Source organism: Oryctolagus cuniculus, chromosome 1, assembly GCF_964237555.1.
Source record: "Oryctolagus cuniculus chromosome 1, mOryCun1.1, whole genome shotgun sequence".
Lineage (NCBI taxonomy): Eukaryota > Metazoa > Chordata > Mammalia > Lagomorpha > Leporidae > Oryctolagus > Oryctolagus cuniculus.
Genome location: NC_091432.1, coordinates 56,921,118 through 56,943,034, shown reverse-complemented (window position 1 = coordinate 56,943,034; position 21,917 = coordinate 56,921,118). Strand labels below are relative to the sequence as shown.

General features: G+C 55.0%; 2 protein-coding genes across 3 annotated transcripts in view; one reads left to right on the top strand and one right to left on the bottom strand.

Annotated features, from left to right (window-relative positions):
• Positions 1-1,175: 1,175 nt before the first annotated feature.
• LOC138847631 (protein SPT2 homolog) overlaps positions 1,176-21,917 on the bottom strand; it is a 33,447-nt gene continuing 12,705 nt past the window's right edge. The window contains exons 3-5 of the mRNA XM_070066925.1: positions 17,243-19,136; positions 14,269-14,387; positions 1,176-9,655 (exon numbers count right to left, since the gene is read on the bottom strand). The gene's annotated coding sequence lies outside the window, so the exon portion shown is untranslated. The remainder of the gene's footprint in view (positions 9,656-14,268; positions 14,388-17,242; positions 19,137-21,917) is intronic.
• Positions 7,382-8,735, top strand: LOC103350336 (probable serine/threonine-protein kinase samkC). Of its 2 annotated transcripts, XM_070073575.1 has the most exons (4): positions 7,382-7,872; positions 7,961-8,023; positions 8,126-8,188; positions 8,288-8,733. In XM_070073575.1, exons 1-4 carry the CDS (start codon positions 7,386-7,388, stop codon positions 8,596-8,598), a joined length of 924 nt encoding a protein of 307 aa, XP_069929676.1. In that variant the 5' UTR covers positions 7,382-7,385; the 3' UTR covers positions 8,599-8,733. The 2 variants fall into 2 exon arrangements, with proteins under 2 accessions (XP_069929676.1, XP_069929667.1); XM_070073566.1 differs by having other exon boundaries at positions 7,961-8,188; positions 8,288-8,735.

The window sequence follows — 21,917 nt, the reverse complement described above, 5'->3', positions numbered from 1 at the left end:
CTTTGGCCCTTCTCACTTACTCTTCTCATTTCAAAAAGCCAGAGAAGGGGCCGGCCCTGTGGCACAGTGGGTAAAGTCGCCACCTGCAGTGCCAGCATCCCATATGGGTGCCAGTTCTAGTCTCGGCTACTGCACTTCCAATCCAGCTCTCTGCTATGGCCTGGGAAAGCAGTAGAATCGGAAATGTGCAGCTCTGGTCATTGTGGCCAATTGGGGAGTGAACCAGCAGATGGAAGACCTCTCTCTGCCTCTCTGCCTCTCCTCTCTCTGTGTAACTCTGACTTTCAAATAAATAAATCTTAAAAAAAAAAAAAAGAAATAGTACACTAAAAATTACTAGAGTCTGAGAGAGAAACCACTGACTAAGACAAGAACAGTCTCGCTTTTATAGTGTTAACTTCCTAGTTAGTTTGCTCACCACCTCTCCGCTGCAGAGGTTTGTTCTCTTGTGGTTTTTATTATGTAACTGGGCAACTTCAAGACATGGCTGATGCTTGATTTTATATTTGGCATCAGGCCAAGCCTGTGAATCTGTGTATAAAGGCTACCAACTGTATTTAGGGACAAAACAGCTAAAGCCTACCAAAAGGTGGTTTTGTGTGTGTGTGTGTGTGTGTGTGTGTGTTTAAGATTTATTTATTTACTTGAAAGTCAGAATTACCCACAGGGGAGAAGGGAAGGCAAAGAGAGAGAGAGAGAGAGAGAGAGACAGTCTTCAATCCACTGGTTCACTCCCCAGATGGCCACAACGGCCAGAGCTGTGCCGACCCAAAGCCAGGAACCAGGAGCTTCTTCTGGGTCTCCCACATGCGTGCAGGGACCCAAGGACTTGGGCCATCTTCTATTGCTTTCTCAGGCCATAACAGAGAGCTGGATCGGAAGTGGAGCAGTCTGGACTCAAACTGGCGCCATATGGGATGCCGACACTGCAGGCGGTGGCTTTACCAGCTATGCCAAAGCGCCAGCCCCAAAAGGTTCTCTCATGACAGTCAACGATAATGGATCTGGCAAAACTGGATATTCTCTTGGGAGAAGAAAATACATCCCACCTAAAGTGGGAGCTAGTTTTCTAACAGGAAAAAAAAATCGTATAAGGAAAAAAATCGATAATATGGACCAGGAAAATACTGTGAGAAAAGAGTAAATACAACACACATACACAGAAGTAACAAAGCTTCTCCTGAATCCAAGCTCTTTTATTTTTAAAAGGCTGATAAAAATTTACTCAAGTATCTTTCATACAGGTATATTTAGTGAACTTTGTCCAAAAAGGCTGTGTTTTAAGTTTATTTGTAAAAATAACAAAAGCTTTATCACCCAGTCTCTGGCCAGTAATAAAAGAAGAAAATCTTATTAAAAGTAACAATAAATAATTTCTAAGAAAATGTCAGGTGACATGAGAATACTATATTAATCTATATATTTTCTTTGTATTTACAATAAATCCATTTATTAATACTGTGACAGAAAAAAATAAAGAATTGATCCACATTATGTAGCAGAAAATAAGTTTTGAAGATGGTTATACCTCTCATAACAAAAACACACAAGGGCTTCTCACACAGCTGAAGTACTTTTCAACATAACGACAGTTTTGGGGTAAAGGTAAAACTGACAGAGTACTTTAGATTGGCTACGTCCTAGAATCAAGGAATCCAAGGCATAACCATTCACCAAGCAGCAAAAGTGGGTTCATTTTTCCAGAACTATTTAAATATTGTATTTCCCATGTGAGAAATTAATTTTACTTTGTAAGTTAGAAAAAGTAAAAACACTAACTGGGAAACTGCATTAATCAAAAGCAGTCCCAAATTAAAGAGCCAAACAGAAATGAAATAAGGCATTCGTATAGGTATACCATGCATGAAAAGGATAATTACATAACACCTTCCTTAATGACTAGACTAATAAATAAATGAGGTAAATTTTAGTCACTGGGACAAACTATATTTAACTACTGATGAGCTGTCCTTCCACTGTTTCTATTTCAAAATATAATTAACCTAATGTTTAAAAACTGCATACTTTGAGTGTTTGCGTTTTAGATCCCCTCCTGTGATAGAGGTATTATAACAAAATAGTATCTGAGCATACAAATTATCAACACCAAATATGATACAGTTATCATGTAATTCATGTTTTGTATATGTACAGTGGAAATACTGTAAAAGCTAGAAAAAAGAATGAAAACAGCCTAGCCAGAATTTTAAATTTCAGACTAGTGCATGATAAAAATTTAGAACAGAAAAAATAAAATTCACAAAATAGGTAACTTGCTATCTTTTCCATATTCTGTGGTCAACTAAGATGTAATCTCTAAACAAATCCATAACCTTAAAGGGTACAAAGAGGAAGAAAACATAAATCTCTTTATTAGTTATCTGTTTTATTTGCTGAAAGAAGGCTAACATTAGCAAGAACTGTCACACTATTTATAAAGTCTAGAATATATATTTTAGTTATTAGACTTAAAAGAGAAAAATATTAATTGAATATTTTCTACCACATTGCTATTATCTATAACTACCTTTAGTACCATAATTTATAAGATGTCCACCATTAACTAGGCAGCATTTTTCAGAGTATATCAATGTCAATTTATGCTTTCTTTGTCCCCTTGCCATTTGAAACCATTATTTTAAACTATCTGATAGGAAATTTTATTTTACAAATTCCTTGTTTCAATTACTGAAGATGTGATTTAAAAACATAAATGGATGCACCTGCCAATCTTGAGATGATGATGATGATGATGATGGAAGGAAAATGAAAAACTTGGCAATTTGGCCCTCCAGGAGAGAGAACTCTTCCCTGTACCTGCACCTCCTGCCTGGCAGAGCCCTGGCATGGACGCTACCTGCATTATCATCCAGCTCAGGCACTGTGACCAGGGGTGGCCACCCAGGGGCTGTGCCTGTGTCCCCTGCCCTTCCTGGCCACGGGTGAGGGTGGGGTTTCGTGTCTGGCTGCCCCGCTAAAGCGACATTGTGTAGACTCTCTCTGGTGATGAGTAACCTGGCTGTCACTGGTTCTGCATGTCCATCCCGTTAGCACATGGTCCCCAGCAGACTTTAGCAGGGCACGAGGGCTTCCATCAGTTCATAAAACACATTCAACACACAAGCAGATTATTTATCACCACCCAGTGACACCAAGTGTGACAAAATGTTTGTGACACCTCTCTGAGGACGAACAGAACCCCTGACACTCTATTTGGAGCTGATACGGATACTATATTTGGAGCAGGAAAGAAACCTTGGTTCTTGGGGGCTGGTGTATGGCACAGTAGTCTAAGACACTGCTTATGATGCCAGCATCCCATAATTCAAGTGCCTGTTCAAGCCCTGGCTCCGAGCCAGCTCCCAGTGTAAGCACTTCCTGAGAAACCAGTAGAAGATGGCCCCAGAACCGTCCCCTGCCACCCCCGTGAGAGACCTGCATTAGTTCTAGCCTTTTTGAAATAATTTACCTTATTGATTTGAAAGGCAGAGTTACAGAGAGGGAGGGAGGAAGAGAGGGACAGAAGCACACACGCACACACACACACAGAGGTCTTCCATCTTCTGGCTCACTTCCCAAATAGCCACGATGGCCAGGGCTATGCCAGGCTGAAGCCCTGAACCAGGAGTTTCTATCAGGTCTGCTACATGGGAGAAGCAGCCTAAACATTTGAGTCATCTTTGGAAGCTTTCCCAGGCGCATTAGCAGGGAGCTGGATCGGGGGTGAAGCTGCTGAGACTCAAACCAGCACCCATATGGATGCCAGCACTGCACCACTGGCTTAACCCATTACACCACAGTGCCAGCCCCACAGGCTCCTGGCTCAAACCAGCCCACCTGGCCATTGCGGCCATGTGGGCAGTACGCAGAGGATAGAAGATCACTTGACTTTTCAAATAAATAAATCTTAAAAGAAGCCTGGGCTCCGGCGCTGTGGCATAGCAGTAAAGCTGCCGCCTGTGACACTGGCATCCCATATTGGGAGGCTGGTTTGGGTCCCGGCTGCTCTGCTTCTGATCCAGCTCCCTGCTAATGTGCCTGGGAAGGCAGAGGAAGATGGCCAACTACCTGGGGCATTGCCACCTGCTGGGGAGACCTGGATGGAGTTTGGGTGCCTGCCTTCAGATGGGCCTAGTCCAGGCAGGGTAGCCATTTGTGTGGGCTGTGGCAGGTGAACCACGGATGGAAGATTTCTTCGTCTCTTTTGCTCTCTGTGTGTGTGTGTGTGTGTGTGTGCATTTGTTGCCCTCTTTCTGTTACACTGCCATTCAAATAAATAAAATATAAAAATGAAATAAAGTCTAAGAAACACATTTTCCTAGGAGCTTCCTTTGGGATTGACACTAAGAGCCCACGGAGATTCCACCCCCTCGTTTTAGTCCAGTGTGGACAAGATAGGACTTTAGCAGCATGTTGAGGCTACTGCTGAGCAGAGCTGGGGGATACAGAGTCTCGGGGCCATCACATACCTCGGGGGAGATGGACTTTCTAGAACCAGGTGGGTGTGCAAGGCTCCCACCAGCACTGGGGAGGAGTGATGAGAATGAGAGCTGGGGGTGTCTCTCGTCCTTACGGCCGCAGCTTTGCAAAGTGGATGGGAACTCAGCTTTTCTAGGGCTGTGCTACTTGAAGGGACTTGGAAAACTTCAAGGAAATGGAATTAAAGGATAAGACTGTTTGGTGCCAAACTTCATGGTAAAAGTATGCTAAGTAATAACTATCAAGTTTCAAAACTGGTTTGGATTAAATAAAAAATTAATTCTATTTATGTGATGAAGTTTAGGAAGTACCCCGTGTTTCATCTTTATTTATCTGCCATAGAAAAGTCAAAATTTTGGGGCAGTGCTGCGGAGTAAGAGGTAAAGACACGGCCCAGGGTACAGGCATCACCTATGGGCACTGGTTCAAGCCCTGACTGCTCCACTTCCTATCTAGCACTCTGCTATGGCCTGGGAAAACAGTAGAAGATGACCCAAGTCCTGGGACCCCTATCTCCATGAGGGAGACCTAGAAGAAGCTCCTGGCTCCTGGATCAGCACAGCATGGCATTTGTGGGCATTTGGGGAGTGGACCTGCAGATTGATGACCTCTCTCACTCTTGGCACTTCTGATCCTGTGTAACTCTGCCTTTCAAATCAATCAAAGAATAAAGAGAAAGAAAAAAAAAACATAGAAGTAAGATTGGTATTACCTTTACTTAATGGAAAACAGTAACAAGAGTCATCATACTTTAATTTTTTTGGCTTAAGTAATAAAACTGTAGTGAGAATTCCTGGGGTGCTGGTTCTTTCCTCCCAGCCTTGAGGAGGTGACCAGCACTGCAGGAAATCACGGAGAAATCGCATCGTGCAATGTCCCTGGGCAACCGGAGGAGGGGTCATCTCCCCAAAGAGGGTTCCTCTCCCAAGAGGGCTTGGGCAGTCGGTGCCGAGGGACCACCACGTGTTCCTGGGGCCCACGGCTGTGCTGGGCCCTGGGGGCTCCTCAAGAACTGCAGGAGACACCGATCCACCTGCCATGTGGGGCGGGGGTTCCCGGGCTCATTTCCTACCTGAGAGGAGGTTGTGGCTTCCTTGGGAGAAACACTGGTCCCAAGGAGACAGACTCAAGGCTGTGATGTGGCCAAGTCTCCTCGTTTCTGGGCTGTGTAGGTCCTGAGGAGTTGAAGCAGGGAGTCTCATTTTTTTTCTAAGTTGTATTCTATTTGTGTGAGAGTGAAGAGGGGAAAAGAGAGTGCTAGTGAGGGAGGGGGGAACTCCTCCATGATCTGATACACCCCACAAATGACCTCCAGGACTAGGCCAGGCTGAAGGCAGGAGCCAAGTGTTTTGGCTGTTGTGACAGGAGCCCAGAACCCCAAGTGCCTGGCAGAGCCTCGATTCCTCCCTACCAGGCAGAGGACAGTCTCGTGGATGTAGCTTTCTCAGCTGCCACTGATTGGGCCTTCCCTGTTTGGACTGCATGGACCCCACTACCTTCTGGGCTTCCGGGGTTTCTGCCGAGAAATCTGACGATGACTTAGGGCGAAAGGGTGACAAAGTCACCTTCCTCTCAGCTCTGGAGATGTGGACAGTGTACCTGGTGGTGTCTTGGGCAACAGAACACGTGTTGAGTTTACCGAGGCCAGAGATGTTGTTCCATCATTCAGAGACCCATCACTCAGAGGGTAAAGGCAAAGGAGGGGATATACTAAGTGGAGACACTAGGAGGTCTTCAAAAGACACAAATTATTATCACCTTTTACACTAGAAAAGAAAAGACCATAATAAAAAGAAAAAAAAAAGACCACCGAAGCACCATACTTGTTTGAATTTCTCAAAAATTAAGTATCAATCCCTATCACCAATCAAAGGCAAAAGCTTTTAGGGTATCTTTTTAATTTAATTATAAAATTCCTGCAAAAACCCCCGTGAATTATCTGCAGCCGTGATTGGTCAATTTCTTGCTCTGACTTCATAATGCCTCACTGTTATGAAAGTCGTATTATTACAGAGTCCCTGGCTGGGCTGGGATTGGTCCATTTCTCGCTCTAACTTCATAAGGCACCATTATGTGAGGTGAGCCCCCAAAAAGTATACATAGCGGCTCCGGGGGCCTGGGTTTTCGTCCGCCTTACCCAGAGAGCACTCTTTTGTGATCTGTGTAACTAGGACCATCTAACCAGCCTTTGCGCTTGTTGGTCCCTTTGTGTTGTAGGCAGTGCAGTGAGGGTCAGTGATTAGCTAGCGTGTGTCGAGCGAGTTAGGGAGTCGAGAGAGCGTAGTTAGGTGACCGGCAGCATGAAAGGCCCCTGGGAAGTCCATCCTCCTCTGGACGGGTACGACTTCCTATATGTGCTCGGCCGGGGCAGCTTCGGCCTGGTGAAGCTGGCCCGGCACCTTGCATCGGAAGAGTTCATGGCAGTTAAGATCCTCCTGCAAGGCGCCTCTCCCAGCAGCCTGCTGTCCGCTCAGAGGGAAGCGGACATTCTGAGGAGCCTGCGGCACGACAACTTTGTGCGGCTGCTGGAGGAGCAGCACACGAGGACGCACCTGTTCCTGGTCATGGAGCTGGCGACCGGGGGCTCGCTCCGGAGCTACGTGCAGGAGCTGGGCGGCCTGGCCAAGGACGAGGACAGGGCCCTGTTGGCCAGGCGCTGGCCGCCGTGAGCTACTGCCATGGCCAGCGCGTGGCACACCGGGACCTCAAGCTGGGCAACCTGATGCTGGACGAGCACGTGAACATCAAGCTGGCGGACTTCGGGCTGAGCCTGTGGCCGGAGCAGGGCACGCTGGTAAGGGGCTTCTGCGGGACCCCCCCAGTACTGCGCACCTGAGGTTTTCCTTGGGGAGGACTACGACGCTTTTAAGACTGATGTGTGGAGTCTGGGGGTGGTGCTGTTTGCCATGCTGGAGGCCACGGTGCCCTTCCGCGGCAAGGACATGGACAAGCTGCAGGACCGGGTGCTGCGTGGCACCTACGTGGTGCCACGTGGCATCAGCCTGGCCCTGCAGGAGCTGCTGGCGTGGCTGCTCTCTGTCGACGCCTCGGGGAGGCCCAGTGCGGAGGATGCCAGGACCTACTCGTGGTTCGGCCCCAGCCAAGAAACCGCCCAGGAGCACGAGGAGGGCGCAGTCACCCCGCTGCAGCCCCTGGGCGTTCCCCGGGACCCGGAGGCCAGGGAGTACCTGGCGGGCCTTGGCCTGCTGCCAGGCATGGGGACTGAGTGGAGGCCAGGCCCTCAGCCCCAGGATCCCGCGGCCCTGCCCAAGTCCTCGCAGAGCAGCAAGCGCCGCCCCCCCCCAGAGGACTACTGCTTGGCTCTGGTGTCGAGGTTCCATGACAGCATGGCCGACGTTTCCTCCGCACAAAGCGACTCCTCCGAGGCCTCCAGTGAGTCTTGCCCTCCCCCTGCCTCGGGGCCTCCTGTAGCTAAGCCCAAGGCCCCGAGGTGACCCTACTCTTGACTCTCCCCTACCAGGCCAGCCACTGCAGGAGAGGAGCCCTGCTCCCAGCGCCACCCCCGACTCCCCCAAAGTCTCCAGTGAGTCTTGCCCACTCCCCACACAACCACTGACACCTTGGGGCCTCCAGGAGCTGAGCCCAAGGCCCCGAGGTGACCCCACTCTTGACTCTCTCCTACCAGGCCAGCCACCGCAGGAGAGGAGCCCTGCTCCCAGCGCAGCCCCCAACTCCTCCGAGCCCTCCAGTGAGTCTTCCCCTCTCCCTCCCAGCCCCAGCCATCTCGGGTACTCTTGTGGCTGAGCCCTAGGCCCCCTTGGTGACCCCTTCTTGACTCTCCTACCAGGCCAGCCACCGCAGGAGAGGAGCCCTGCTCCCAGCGCAGCCCCCAAGCCAGCCTCCAAGGCGTCGCCCTCCAGCCCCAGTGCCAGGAGCCGTGTGGACCTCGCAGAGCCAGAAGCTGCCGCAGCTGCCCGTGAGCCTGAGGGGGCTGGGACCGCAGCCACCGCTGACACCACAGCCAGCGCCCAGGGCAAGAGGCAGGGCCGGCGCGGGGTCGGCAGGAGGATCCTCCGGTTCCTGCTGAGGGCGTGCTGCATCCTGCTGTCCCGAGGGAGCAGCTCTGGTCACTGCTGCTGCAGAAAAGCCCCCAAGTAGCCTCGCTCCGCCGCCGTCACCAGGAGCAATGCGCAGGCTGAGCTCACTGAATGTTTTCCTTTTCTTGAGCATTTGCAAATGCTTCTCATGAATAAAATTCACCTTTGTGTGTGGCTTTGGGCCCGTGTGATGTCTGGGTCCCTGTGTGCACCTTGGGGAGGTGATGGAGGTATGGGCGGGTGGCTCTCACGGAAAGAAAAACGTTGTGCTTCTCACCTGAGTGTGGATCACAGAAGGGGTGACCTCCTAGAAGTAGAGCATAGAGTGATGCCTCCCAGAGGCTGGGCGGGAGAGAGGGAGGGAGGGGAGTCCCTCGTCCACATGGCACAGGCACACGAGGGTCGGGGTCTGAGGTCTCTGGCACAGCAGGGAGGTCCCAGTCCACAGAGCTGAGCATTGCAACAGAGCTGTCAGTGTCCTATCCAACATCTCCTGTGTCGTCAAGGGAGAACACGACCCCATTCCCCTGAGGGCCATGCACCTGGCCTCATGGGGTCCGGGATCTACCGGCTCTGCAGTCCAACAGCTGCAGGTGGAGCCGGGCAGGATGTCTACACTGCTGTGTGCCCGGCCTGCCCAAGGTGAGGCCCACATGTGGCAGAGGACGCAGGCAGGACGAGGACCTGGTTGTTAGTTCAGGAGGCCCCCGGCAGCACCCAGCCCTTCCAAGTTTCCTCCCTGGGCTGCCCACAGGCCGACTTCACCAAGGCAGAAGCTGCAAGCTCCATCCGGGTCTCGCAGGTGGGTATCAGGGACCCTGGCCGTGGGCCATCCCCTGCTGCTCCCAGAGCGCACACCTGCAGGAAGCTGGAGTTGAAATGCTGCTGGCTCTCAAACGCAGACACTGGCCCATGCGTGCTGCTTCCCGAGAGGGGTCCCCACACCTGCCCCAAGCCCCGCACCTCTGTGGCATTGTTGGAACCATCATGAGCTCTACTTGAAGGACGCATTCTTCTGCCCTTGAATCTTTGAAGAGTCAGGCCAGGCAAAGACGAGGACATCCATTACAACGCCAGCATCCCCCGTGGGAATCTCACACAGCGGGATTTCTTAGTCTCTGGAGGGGCAGCGTTGTGACACAGCTGTCAGTGCCGCCGCCTGAGACACCGCATCCCACATGGGTGCAGCTTTGGGCCCTGCTGCTCCACTTCCGATCCTGCTCCCTGCTCACGTGCTGGGAACGCAGCAGAAGATGGCCCAAGTGTTAGTGCCGCTGAGGAGTCCTCGGCCACGCTCGCAGCCCTGGGACACAGGGCTGCAGGGCAGAGGGACAGGAACACAGTTAGCACAGCCAGACCTGCTGTCCTCATGGATCCTTACCACAGCCCAGTGGGGGCCAGGCACCCTGATCAGAGCATGTGTGTGTGTGCGCGTGCATGTGTGTCCGTGTACACCGTGCATCATGTCTGTGCCTGTGTGCGTGTGTATGTGCATCACGTGTGTCTGTGTGTGTGTGTCTGTGGGTATCGCTCATCATGTCTGTGCCTGTGTGAGTGTGCATCATGTGTATCTGTGTGTCTGTGTGTGTGTGTCTGTGGGTATCGCTCATCATGTCTGTGCGTAAGTGTGCATCATGTGCATCTGTGTGTCTGTGGGTATCGCTCATCGTGTTAGTGACTGTGCGTGCCTGCATCATGTGTGTGTCCGTGTGTGCGAATGTGTACCATTCATTATGTCTGTGCATGTATGTGTGCTGAAACGTGGATGAACCTACAGCTAATGACTAGATTTGAGGATTAGGACCAAGCCCAAAGCCCACTGGCCCTGGTCAGGGGCTGAGGTGACGGGGGGGGGGTTGGGGGGGAGAGAGGGGAGGCGACCTGGGGCAGCATTGATCTCTCAGGGAGGGGGGGCCTGGGGCAGCGTTGATCTCTCAGGGAGGGGGGGCCTGGGGCAGCGTTGATCTCTCAGGGAGGGGGGGCCTGGGGCAGCGTTGATCTCTCAGGGAGGGGGGGCCTGGGGCAGCGTTGATCTCTCGGGGGGGGGGGGCTTGGGGCAGCGTTGATCTCTCAGGGAGGGGGGGCCTGGGGCAGCGTTGATCTCTCGGGGGGGGGGCTTGGGGCAGCGTTGATCTCTCAGGGAGGGGGGGCCTGGGGCAGCGTTGATCTCTCAGGGAGGGGGGGCTTGGGGCAGCGTTGATCTCTCGGGGGGGGGGCTTGGGGCAGCGTTGATCTCTCAGGGAGGGGGGGCCTGGGGCAGCGTTGATCTCTCGGGGGGGGGGCTTGGGGCAGCGTTGATCTCTCAGGGAGGGGGGGCCTGGGGCAGTGTTGATCTCTCGGGGGGGGGGGGCTTGGGGCAGCGTTGATCTCTCAGGCTTCTGGAGCTGAGGCCAGGCCAGGGCCTGCAGAGCTGCTCCCAGCCTCACAGAGGCCGCCTCCCCTGGCCTTCTCCCCTGCTCACCAGGCAGGGCGGCCCGGGGCTTCTGTCCTGAGACGGCCCTGAGCCCTGGCAGTCTCCTCCAAGCCCGCCTCCCCAGGCTCCTGCACACACTGTCACGCCGGGGGTGGGGCGGGACGTGGCTGGGAGGCCGCGGGCATAGTCAAGCTCTCCACGCCTTCCCTCCCACTATGATGGGAAGTGCTGGGGGCCCTAAGCTAGTGTCCCGAGCTTTTGGAAGGCCTCGCTGCTGTCCTTTTCTTTCATTAATTAATTGATTTGAAAACCAGCGTTACACACAAAGAGAGGCAGAGAGAGAGAGAGAGAGAGAGAGAGAGAGAGAGAGAGAGAGGAGAGAGAGGAGAGAGAGTGTTCCATCTGCTGGTTCACTGTCTAGATGGCCGCAACGGCCGGGGCTGCACTGATCCGAAGTCAGGAGCCAGGAGCTTCCTTTGGGTCTCCCACGTGGGTGCAGGGCTCCAAGGACTTGGGCCATCTTCTACTGCTTTCCCAGGCCACAGCAGAGAGCTGGATTGGAAGTGGAGCAGCCAGACTTGAACTGGCGCCCATACAGGATGCCTGCACTACAGGCAGTGGCTTTACCTGCTATGCCACAGCGCTGGCCCCCCTACTGCTGTTTCAACCTAGGCTGACCCTGTGGTCATAGTTCACAGGGCATGGTTAGCACCTGTGCCCATGTGCGTGCTGGGCAGCTCCTGGCAAGGAGAGCTTCCCCAGTGGGCCGCCAGGGCTGGGGCCTTCGTGTGCTGCTGGAAGTCAGGTGGTGAGCGCCACTCCTTTTGCCTCGCACTCTGGGCAGCCTTGTCTCTTCACCCCAGAGCGCCCTGGAGGTATTGTTTCAGGTGCTTGCCCGGATATCAAAAAGTTGGGGGAATTCTGTCCCGGTGGTCAGGGACCGCACAGGCGCTGAGTGCTCATCCCACAAGGCTGGCCTAGGATGGCTGGGACCAACCACTGGCCGAGAGCAGAGCGTCTCCAGTCCACCGTGCATGGGCAGCTCATGGGGAGCCTAAGGCGCGGCTCCTCAGAGCCTGTCCCCAAAGCGTCTGCCCCCTGAAGGTCCCGGAGTGGTCATGCTGCCTTCAGCGGCCGCGCCCTCGGGGCTCCCGCTCTGGGACACCAGGCAGAGAGCCTGTTCCATTTTCCTTGCTGCCTCACTGGGGCCCTTCATGCTGCACACAGGACTTGTGTTCGTGTTCCGCCCTGAGGCTACGATGCTGAAAGTGACACCTGAAACACTGAACTAGTGATTTCCAGGCGGTGTGGACAGCGCCAGCGCCCGGCAAGTGCAGGGCATCCCAGGAGTTCCCATGGGGCAGGGAGACTCCCGAGGATGGCGGTCACTGGCCGATCCTGGAGAACTGGAAGTTCACTGGGCGGGGCCCAGAGGCTCCTCCAGGCCGAGGAGGCTTGCTTGGGCTGCTGCTGTGGGGCCGGAGAGACCTGGCTTGCAGAGGGCAGCCGGCCGCTCTGTTGGGTAGGCAGGTAGACACCAGCCTGTGTGTGTGTGAAAGAGGCCTAAGGGAAGACAGGGAGTTCGCTGGGGGAGGAACAAGCAGCCTTAGCACGCCTTGGAGAACAGCCCAGCATTTGCACGTCAAAATCCTGCCCATGTCCCCATCAGTTAGGTGGTCCCAGCCTGCCCCCTGGAGATGTCCCGGGAAAACATTGGGGAAGAAAACTCTGGGAGAATTTTTACAAGTTTCACACCCAGAAAGCCCATTGCCCAGCAATATCCTAGAAGCTGGGGGAGGAGAAGCACCAGTCAGTCAGAATGTAGGTTCAGACATGAGTTGCCCATTTGCCCTGTTGGATGCACTACCTCCTTAAACCCTGCTAGCTTGTTTACCACTACTCTCCTCTCACATTGGAGACAATGTTGCAATCACAGCTAATTTGCTGTCGTTAATAAGCTGGTGGGGGTGGGGGGAGAGCCTTGCCAGGGAAGAAGGGGAGTAAACCACATCTTGGGGTAATACAATCTCTCAGTCTCATTTCTGCCTTGTTCCCTCTCCCTGACTCTGCAGAGACGTCCATTCACTGATGGCCTTGGCCTCAAATCAGACCCCGTTCTCCAGGGTTAGCCCCTGCGGTGTGGGGGGGTGCCTGGATGCCCGTGTCTCAGCTGTCACCCAGGACTCTGCTCCCCTTGGCCATCACTAGAGAGCTCTGCGGCCACCCTGGCTGGCTCTAAGAGGATGGGCCAGCCCAGGGCCATTGCTTCAATTGCCCCAAGTGCAACTGTATCCAGACTGGGTGTTAACAACAGAGTGTCCAGGTGCATGGAGGACAAAGGGGAAAAAATGCAGAAAGTGCCTGGAGACAGACTCTGTGCCAGCCAGGGCTGGCTTCTGCTCCCTGGGGGTCCCCTCTTGCCTGGACCCTGTCCCTCCAGACTGTGACAGAGGTCTCCCTGTCCCAGCCCCTTGTCCTTGGCGCAGCTTTACCTCAGCCCCCAAAGGGCAGCATCTTCAGACAACATCAAATGAGTCCCTGCAGGGCAGACACAGCCACCCTTTGGCTTCTCAACTTCCATTCACCACACTCATGTGTTTCGTGCAGAAGGAAAACAACTCTTGGGGCCAGCATTGTGGTGTGGTGGGTAAACAACTGCTTCAAGGCTGGCATCGCATACTGGAATGCTGGTTTCAGTCCCAGCTGCTGCACTTCTGATCCAGCTTCCTGCTACTGTGCCTGGGAAAGCAGCAGGATTGGCTCAAGTGCTTGGACCACTGCACCCATGTGGGAGACCTGGATGGAGTTCCTGGCTCCTGGCTTCTGCCTGGCCCAGACCTGGCTGAGGCAGCCATGCACCCAGGGGCTGGGCGATCTCTTTCTTCATCCCTCTCTCCCTCTGTTTCTTCGCTTTTGAAGTAAATAAATTTAAAAAAAAACAACAAGAAGAAATAGGGGCTGGCGGTGTGGCATAGCCAGTCAAGCTGCCACATGTGAGGCCAGCATCCCATCTGAGCGTCAGTTTGTGTCCTGGCTGCTCCACTTCTGCTGCAGCTCACTGCTATGGCCTGGAAAAGCAGCTAAAGATGGCCCAAGTCCTTGGGCCCTGCACCCATGTGGGAGACCTGGATGAAGCTCCTGGCTCCTGGCTGTGGCTTGGCTCAGTCCTGACCATTGTGGCCACTCAGGGAGTGCACAAATGCATGGGAAATGTCTCTCTGTCTCTCCCTCTCTCTTTGATTCTGATTTTTGAATAGGCAAGTAAATCTTTAAGAAACAGAAAAAAGGAAGGAAAGAACCCTTATGTTTGCATTTAACCTTCTCAGCCTGTCTCCAAAATGAAGAGATGCAGAATCCCAGCAGCCACTGTCTCCATCTCTGGGCAGTCTTCACACTTAACCCAGGTCCAACGCCACCAGGATCCCGTCCCCCAAGGACTGCATGGGGAAAAGGATAAAGAGGTGCTTACTATAAACACACACACAGAGTACACACACACAGCACATGGTATACACACACACAGTACACAGTATACAGCACACACTCACAGCGCGCACATGGAGAGCACACAGTACAAACAATACACAGCACACACATGGCACTTACAGCACACAGTACACAGAGCACACACACAGCACACAGCACACACACACCACACACAAACACTACACAGTATACACACACACAGCACACACAAACACGGCACACACACAGTACAACAGAGCACACAAACAGCACACACAGCACACAGTATACACAAACACAGCACACAGTGTACACACAGCATACACACACAGCACACACAGTACACAGTGAAAGGAGCCAAGAGCCACCATAAAAAACAATGGGGCTCCTGAGACAAACCGTTCCAGAGACGGCCTTGGGAAATGGGGAGTAAACCGGTTCACAGAGAAAGCAGTCAGCTACTAACCAGAGATACACAGAACACCTGCCTTGTAGATAAGCCCCTTCCCTACGCTTGCTCAAGGTTAACAAAGAAAGCTGCAAGGCACGTAGCAACCTATTCCTCTCTCCTAGAGACCCCCTCCCCTAATGTATCCCTTTGACCTAGTACTTTTCCACCGACATTACCACTTCAGACTGCCATACAAGGCCCGCTACTGAAAATTATCCAATGAACTTACGCCAGCCTATAATATGTTAATTTTGTGGTTTTGCCCTTTAAAAGCTGTGTGAGATAGCTGCTCGGGGCTCCTCTCACTTGCTTGCTGCTTGCAGCAGTAGGGGGCCCATTTGTACAAATGAAATAAAGTTACCTCCTGTTCTATTGCATCGTCTGGTCCGGAGTTTGTGTTTCTGGGGTCGTCACAAGAGGACACCGCTTTTGGGGTCCTACAACAGGACACACACAGCACACAGAGCACACGGCACACACACAGTACACAGCGCACACACATAGCACACAGGGAAGAAAATGGTCATAGCTGCTGCCCTCCTGGACCTGGAGGGGTCGTGTGCCCGCAGAGACGTCTCACACTTTCTCTCCCACTCCTCACTCCACACATCCTGTACTCTCACTGGCTGGGGCTGTGTTTCTGATGTGGTGACCTCAAGTGCCGCTCCCGAGGTCCCTGTGTGCTTCAAGGTCCCACCTTTGCTGATCGCCCTGGATGTCACCAAGGTTGGTGACCGCACGTGAGCGTTCTGAGGAGCACCCCAGACGTCCTTTGCTCCACATGCAGCCCCCCTCCCTCCACCGAGCAGTGGCACCCCAGTTTCTTCTCGTAATCAGAGTCGGTTACCCCTTCGCTCTGCTCCCGGTTCAGCGGCATGAAGACCCCCATGGGTGGGGAGGGGGGTCCCTCGTCCAGTTCCATGGAGCTGCAATTGTGTCCCTGGTGGAAGCCAGGACCTTCAAGCCCAGGAGCTCAGAGGCCAAGGGGTAGTGTGATCGTGAGAGGTGCCGCTCACCTCTGTCCCTGGCCTTGGTATTCAGGTGATGGGAGGGAAAGCGGCACGTGGAGTTTCTGACCCAGCGCATAGCCACATCCCCTGTGACAGAATTCTAGCCTGACTTCCCAGGTGTTTCTGCCACGTCTTAGTCCCCACATGATCCCACCCACCTGTCTGCACAGCCCCCCTTACAGTGGGCTCCCGACCCTTGCTGCCCACTCCCAGGGCTCCTCGCACAGAAGTTCCCAGGCCTCAGCCCTTCCACCATGCCACTGTCATGCCAGGGCCTTTGGAAACGCCGGCGCCCAGCCCCATGCACACTGTCCCTGGCCTGAACTTTCTCTGGCATAGCCCACGCTCACCCACGCCCCCCAGGGGAAGATGTCAGATGTCCACTGGACACCTTGAGGACACCCCCTGGCTGCCAGCTGTGTCCTTCAGGTGCCTGGCTTCTCTACACATCGCAGGCCTGGGCACTGCCCCTGTACACCCAGGCAGGGCACACAGGGTACCCTGAGCCCTGGGGCAGTTCTCACAGCTGCCACTCCTCCTCCCAAGGAAGGTCGCTGACCCCTAAGCCAGGAAGGAGAGGAGGCAACCGCTGAAGCCATTTAAGGAGGGAATGTCTTGTTCTGCCTGGTAAAAGAACACAGCAGCAGGGCTGGGAGGGGCGCTGAAGCTGAACAGAGCAAAGGGCCTGGGGGAGGGGAGGCTCAGCCCCAGCAGCCTTGGGGAGATAGGGAAAGCAACAGATCCGAACCTCCCCAGGTCCTCCTCCAGGCCTCTGGCTACTTGGTAAACTTGCAACCAAGACCTCAGCCTGGAGGGAGTGGCCTTCAGCATAGTGGTTAAGATGCTGGTTAGGGGACCGTGTCCCACCAAGGAGTGCCAGGGTTGATTCCTGCCACGTCCGGCTCCTGACTCCAACTCCCTGCTAACGCAGGCCCTGCAAGGCAGTGGTGATGCCTGAAGTAGTCGGGTCTCTGCCACCCCGTGGGCGATCCAGATTGAGTGCCCAGCTCCTGGCTTCAGCCAGGCCCAACCACAGCTGTTACGTCTGGGGAGCAACCCAGTGGCTATGAGCTCTCTGTCCTCTGTCTCTCTGCCTCTCAAATAAATACACAAAAAATTTTAAAGTTGTCAGCTGACATCAACAGTGGGGAAAACAAGGCAACAAGAAGGTGGGTGTGGAAGGGCATTCAATACAGGATTCTGAAGCATTCCCGCCCCGCCCCACCATCAGCTCTTCCTTGCTTCAGCCCCTGGGAAGGTCAAGAACTCCTAGGAAGAGCAGTGACTAATGATAATGCGGAATCTCTAACATTTACTGACCCCCACCCAGCTGCTTTACATGCACTACTTAACTTTTAAACATTACCTTACTGAAATGCAGAGAGGCAGAAAAGAGATCTTCCATACACTGATTCACTCCCCAAATGCTCCACAGCATCTAGGGCTGGGCAAGGTCAAAGCCAGGAGCCCCGAACTCCATCCGGGTCTCCCATGTGGGCGGCAGGGACCCAAGTGCCTGAGCCATCACCTGCTGCCTCCTCGTATGCACCTTGGCAGGAAGCTGGACTGGAAGCCGAGCTGCCACGCAAATTCACGGGAGCCCAACATGTGATGCCGGATGTTGTCCCAAAGAGCCTGTCAGAACAGCGCCTAAGAAAGTACTTTTGTTATCTCCATTTTACAGATAAGAGAGGCACAAGGAAGTTAAGCAACTTGCCCAAGGCACAGAGCCTCTAGAAAAGTCAGGATCTGAAACCAGACTCTCCAGCAGTTGGGTTCCCATCCATCGCAAAATACGGAGTTACTGTGACAGTCCTCTCCGTTTCCGGGAGAGAATGGGGGTCCAGCCTCCCTCTCAGCCCCACACCCTGCCTCCAGGCCTGATGGGTACCAGGTCTTTAAAGAACACAGCTCCTGCCCAGGAAAGAGATCAAAGAGACAGCATGGCTTCCCACCCCCAACACAAGTGTCCCACCGCTCTGTGCTCCCAGAGAGCAAAGTTCTCGGGCCTCCCTGTCCTGCCCATCCCCAGTCTGCAATGTGCTCACACACGAGGGTCCCTGTTGGTCAGAGGAGTAAGGCAAGCTACTGGGACAACAGTACAGGGGCCCTGCTGAGATGCTGCTGCTCACTCTTCCGCTCCCCCCAGGTGGGGGTCATAGGTCAAGTGGGACTCCCTAGTGAGGTGGAATCCAAGCCCCGCCCCGCCCCACCCACCTGCAGCCACATCTGTCCACTGCACCCCACTTTTTTCACTGCCGGATTTGGAAGCAGGACCACTTTGTCCCAAGCGTCAAGGGGGAGTGGCCTCCAGTAGGGAGCCAGGGGGGCCTAGGACTAGAAGCCCCTCTCTCCTGAGGGCACTCTACAAAGCACCTCCTCCCTGTCCTCAGCTCTCTCCAGCTTCCCTAGTCAGACTGGGCGCCCACAGGAGGGTTTGTTGTGAATTCAGGGAGTTGTTGCTAAGGAGGGAAGGGAGGGAGGGGAGGAGGAGGCTGTGTGTGTATGTGTCTGCTTATGCATATGTGTGTGAGCCTGTGCATGTGTGTCTGCTGTGTGTATCTGTGCATGTGCGTGTCTACATGTGTGTAAACTTATGCATTGTGCAAGCTTATGCATATGTATCTGTATGTGTGTCTGCTTATGCATGTATGTCTATACATGTGTGTGCATGTGTCTGTGCGTGTCGGGGGGGTCTGTGTGGGTGTGTGCCTCTGCCTACACGGGGCAGAAACCACACTGAGGTGGCTTTGACTCAGCCAGAGGGGGCCAAAGCCAATAAGGGGAGCAAGGAGCAAGTACTTGGGAGGAACAGGAAATAGTACCTTGCCCTCCAGGGTGATCAGCCGAATCTCCCGCCTCCCATGGGGGTGGAAGAGACAGGGAGGAGGGGGAGGGAAGACGACGTTAAGCTTGGAGAAGGGCTAGAACCAGTGGAGTTGGGCTGGACCCAGCCCACCCAGCCCTGCCCCCACTCCCAGCTCCAAGCAACCAGGTTCCAGGTTGTTGAAGGCTACTGGCCCAGTGGCAGCCCCAGAAGGCCTCCCCCGCAGGGGGTGGGGAGGGAAATGAAGGGAAGAAGTGGGAACAGAGAGCCCAGAGGGAGCCCCAAAGACAAAACAGCCGAGCAGGAGGCTAAGCCGGGGTGACGCCGCGGCCACTGCAGACAGAGCGGGAGGCTGAGGAGGATGTATGCAGGCACGCGGACCTCTCACCTCGGGACTAGTGGGTGTCAGGCTCAGGCTCGGGATGGGGGCTCCCTGTGGAGAGAGGGTCACAGATGGAAGCCCCCACCAGCAATCCAGGCCCCTGCTCCTCCCAGCCCGGTCCCAGCCCCACACCCAGCACATAAACATGTACACACGTACATCTGGGCTGCTCAGACACCCCCCACCACGAGGACTTCTGTGGATTGGCTGGCAGCCAGGCCTGATCCAGCTGCTCCACCATGCCACTCCCCCTCCCTGGAAGCAGGAAAGGAGAAGGCACTGGAAGACCTCCGTGCTCCCAACGGCTTGGCCCCACAGGGAGAGAGGAGGGGCGGAGGACTCCCACGACCTGGCCTGAGAGGGGAGGGCACTGGGGGGGACCTGGTGAGCCAGGCTCCCAGGGCCAGCCACCCCTGGAAAAGAACGGCTGTGGCTCCAACATAACAATGACAGCTCCTCAGCTAGGGCCCTGGTCCCCTGAAGACACGAAGGCCCGGGGCCCTGGTTTGGGTGGGAGGGCCAGGACCCAGGGAGGCAGCAGGGGAAGCTGGCTGAAGCCCCCACGACAGGCGGAGGGAGGCTGGTGGCTGGGCTCAGTTTGTATTGGGGGGGTCAAAGGGGAGTTCTTTTCCGAAGAATTCTGGGAGAGAAGCCAACTAGAGCAAGCTGCTAACCGCCCCTCCCTTTCTCTCACTGCACTGGGGTGGGGGTGGGGGTGTCCCTGCCAACCAGACTTAACCCTCTCCCGCCTATTGTTCCCAGGCAGGCCGGAGTTGCTGGGCAGGGGGCCCGCAGCTGGGCTCGGCTTCCAAGGCTAGGGGGCAAGCAGCACAGGGCATCTGCCAGCACGCGGCTGGGTCCACAGGCCCCATCTGGCACTGCTGGCCCCGTGGCCACCTGGGTGACTTTTCTGGGCTCATCTCCCGAAGGTGTCTGTAGTGACGTGTGTGTGCGTGTCTCAGAGACAGACATTGAGAAACAAACTGAAAATTCCTTGCCAAGGCCGTCCCCGTGCCGGGTCACTGAGCACTGTACCAACCTGTGCCTCTACCCCTCCCTTCCTCCCTCTGCACTCTGGGACCAGGGGCTGCGGGGGGTGTAAAAGGGAGAGTTTCTCCTTGTGACCACCTCCTGCGCTTCCTCTGTTGGCTCTGGGCCCCAACAGCCGGTGTCCTGGCCCTATTCTCCTGCACTGAGTTGTTCACATACTCCAGTCGCCTGGGACCCCAGGATGGGAGACTGAGTATGATAATGAAGCTTCCAGCACCTAAACCACCCCACCCTTTTCCTCCCCTCCTGCAGATCACTGTCTGGCTGCAGCAAGAGGCAAGGAGGTTAAACAGCAGGAAGGACTTTCCAGGACCAGGGCTACAGGGGTAGGCGGCCCCTCTCGCTGCTCCACGGGCTGTACGTATGAGGGTCCGGTCTTGTTTTGTATTTGTCTCTAGCTGGAGAGGTCTGCATTCCTGAATGTCTGTACAATTGTCCCCAAGCCCTCTGTGAAGCAAGTAACCCCACGGGTGGGCGGTTCCCCGCCCTGCCCTTGTATGTCATCAGAACACAGAATGGGGAGGGACACTTCAAAGTGCTGGGTGTCCACAAGGGGTGGCACCAGCTGGTGTATCCCACAGTCTCCCTGCTCCACGGCCTGCTCGCTCACTCTTCAAGGACCACAGAACCTGCCAGAAGCCTGGGCCCCACGCCAGGAAACGTCCCTATCAATGGACAGAGGACTGCACGTCCCAGGGCACTATGGGAGACCTGTGACCACACATGCCAGCCATGTTGCCAGGAAGGAGGAGAGAGGCAAGGGGACGGGCAAAGCCCTGCACACACCTCAGAGAGCCACGGCCAGCAGACACTCCCCACACAGAGCCCCTGCCACAGCGAAACAACCGCCAGCTCTTCAGGAGTGGCCCCTGAGACCCAAAGAGACTCCCACACCATGGAGGCAGGCCCGAGAGCTCAGGAGACACACAGAAGTGACACCCACATGCGGACACACACAAGGTAGTATGTGGGCCATGTGCTGGCGCACAAACTCAAACACGCAACCTTGCAAGGCACAGCGTGGGGAGGGGAGTCGGGGCAGGTGGGGAGTGCTCAGGGATTTCAAAACAATCTTGGTTTGGAAATGCTGGAAATGCTGGATTCACGGCCATTCCCAGTTGAGGCTGGGGGGGGGTGTGGAGAGCAAGGGGGGGAGGGGAAGACAGACCAGCAGCCTGTATCCCAGAGCACTGCAGGACGGGGGGGGGGGGGGGGGGGGGGCTGGAGAGGAGGAGTCCCAGCCCCTGGGGAAGGGGGCCTGGAAAGAGCCACCAAGGTCAGGAGGGGCAGGGAGGGGCAGGGAGGGCCCGGGCTGCTGGTGAGGAAGCCACAGGGAGGCCCTGGCTCTGGCCCTGGACAGGGAAAGCAAGGAGGGGGGGGGGGGGGGCGTGCCTGTACCTCTTCCCCATCAGAGCAGTGGCGACCAGCTTCTCCCCTCCAGAGTAACACCCTGGCCCCCTTTCCCCAGCAGCCAGCAGAGTCCCAGGGGGAGCTGAAAGCTAAGACTCAGGGACCCCGGTTTTCCAGGGCTCTCCACTCTCAGAGCAAGATGGGGGCGTCCCATGGGCACCCAGGGCTTCCTTCCCCTCCAGAGAGAGGGTAGACCCTGGGGGAGACTGAGTCAGGGCAATCTGCTCAGCACCCAGGAAGTCACCCCTCCCAGGGCAGCCAGAATGCCCTTGCTGCCCCTCCCCCAACCTCCAGGGGAGGTCAGGCCAGGCTGGGGGTGGGGCTCTGGAGGCCTGGCCCTGGCACCCAGCGGAGGAGATTCCAGGCTGTAAC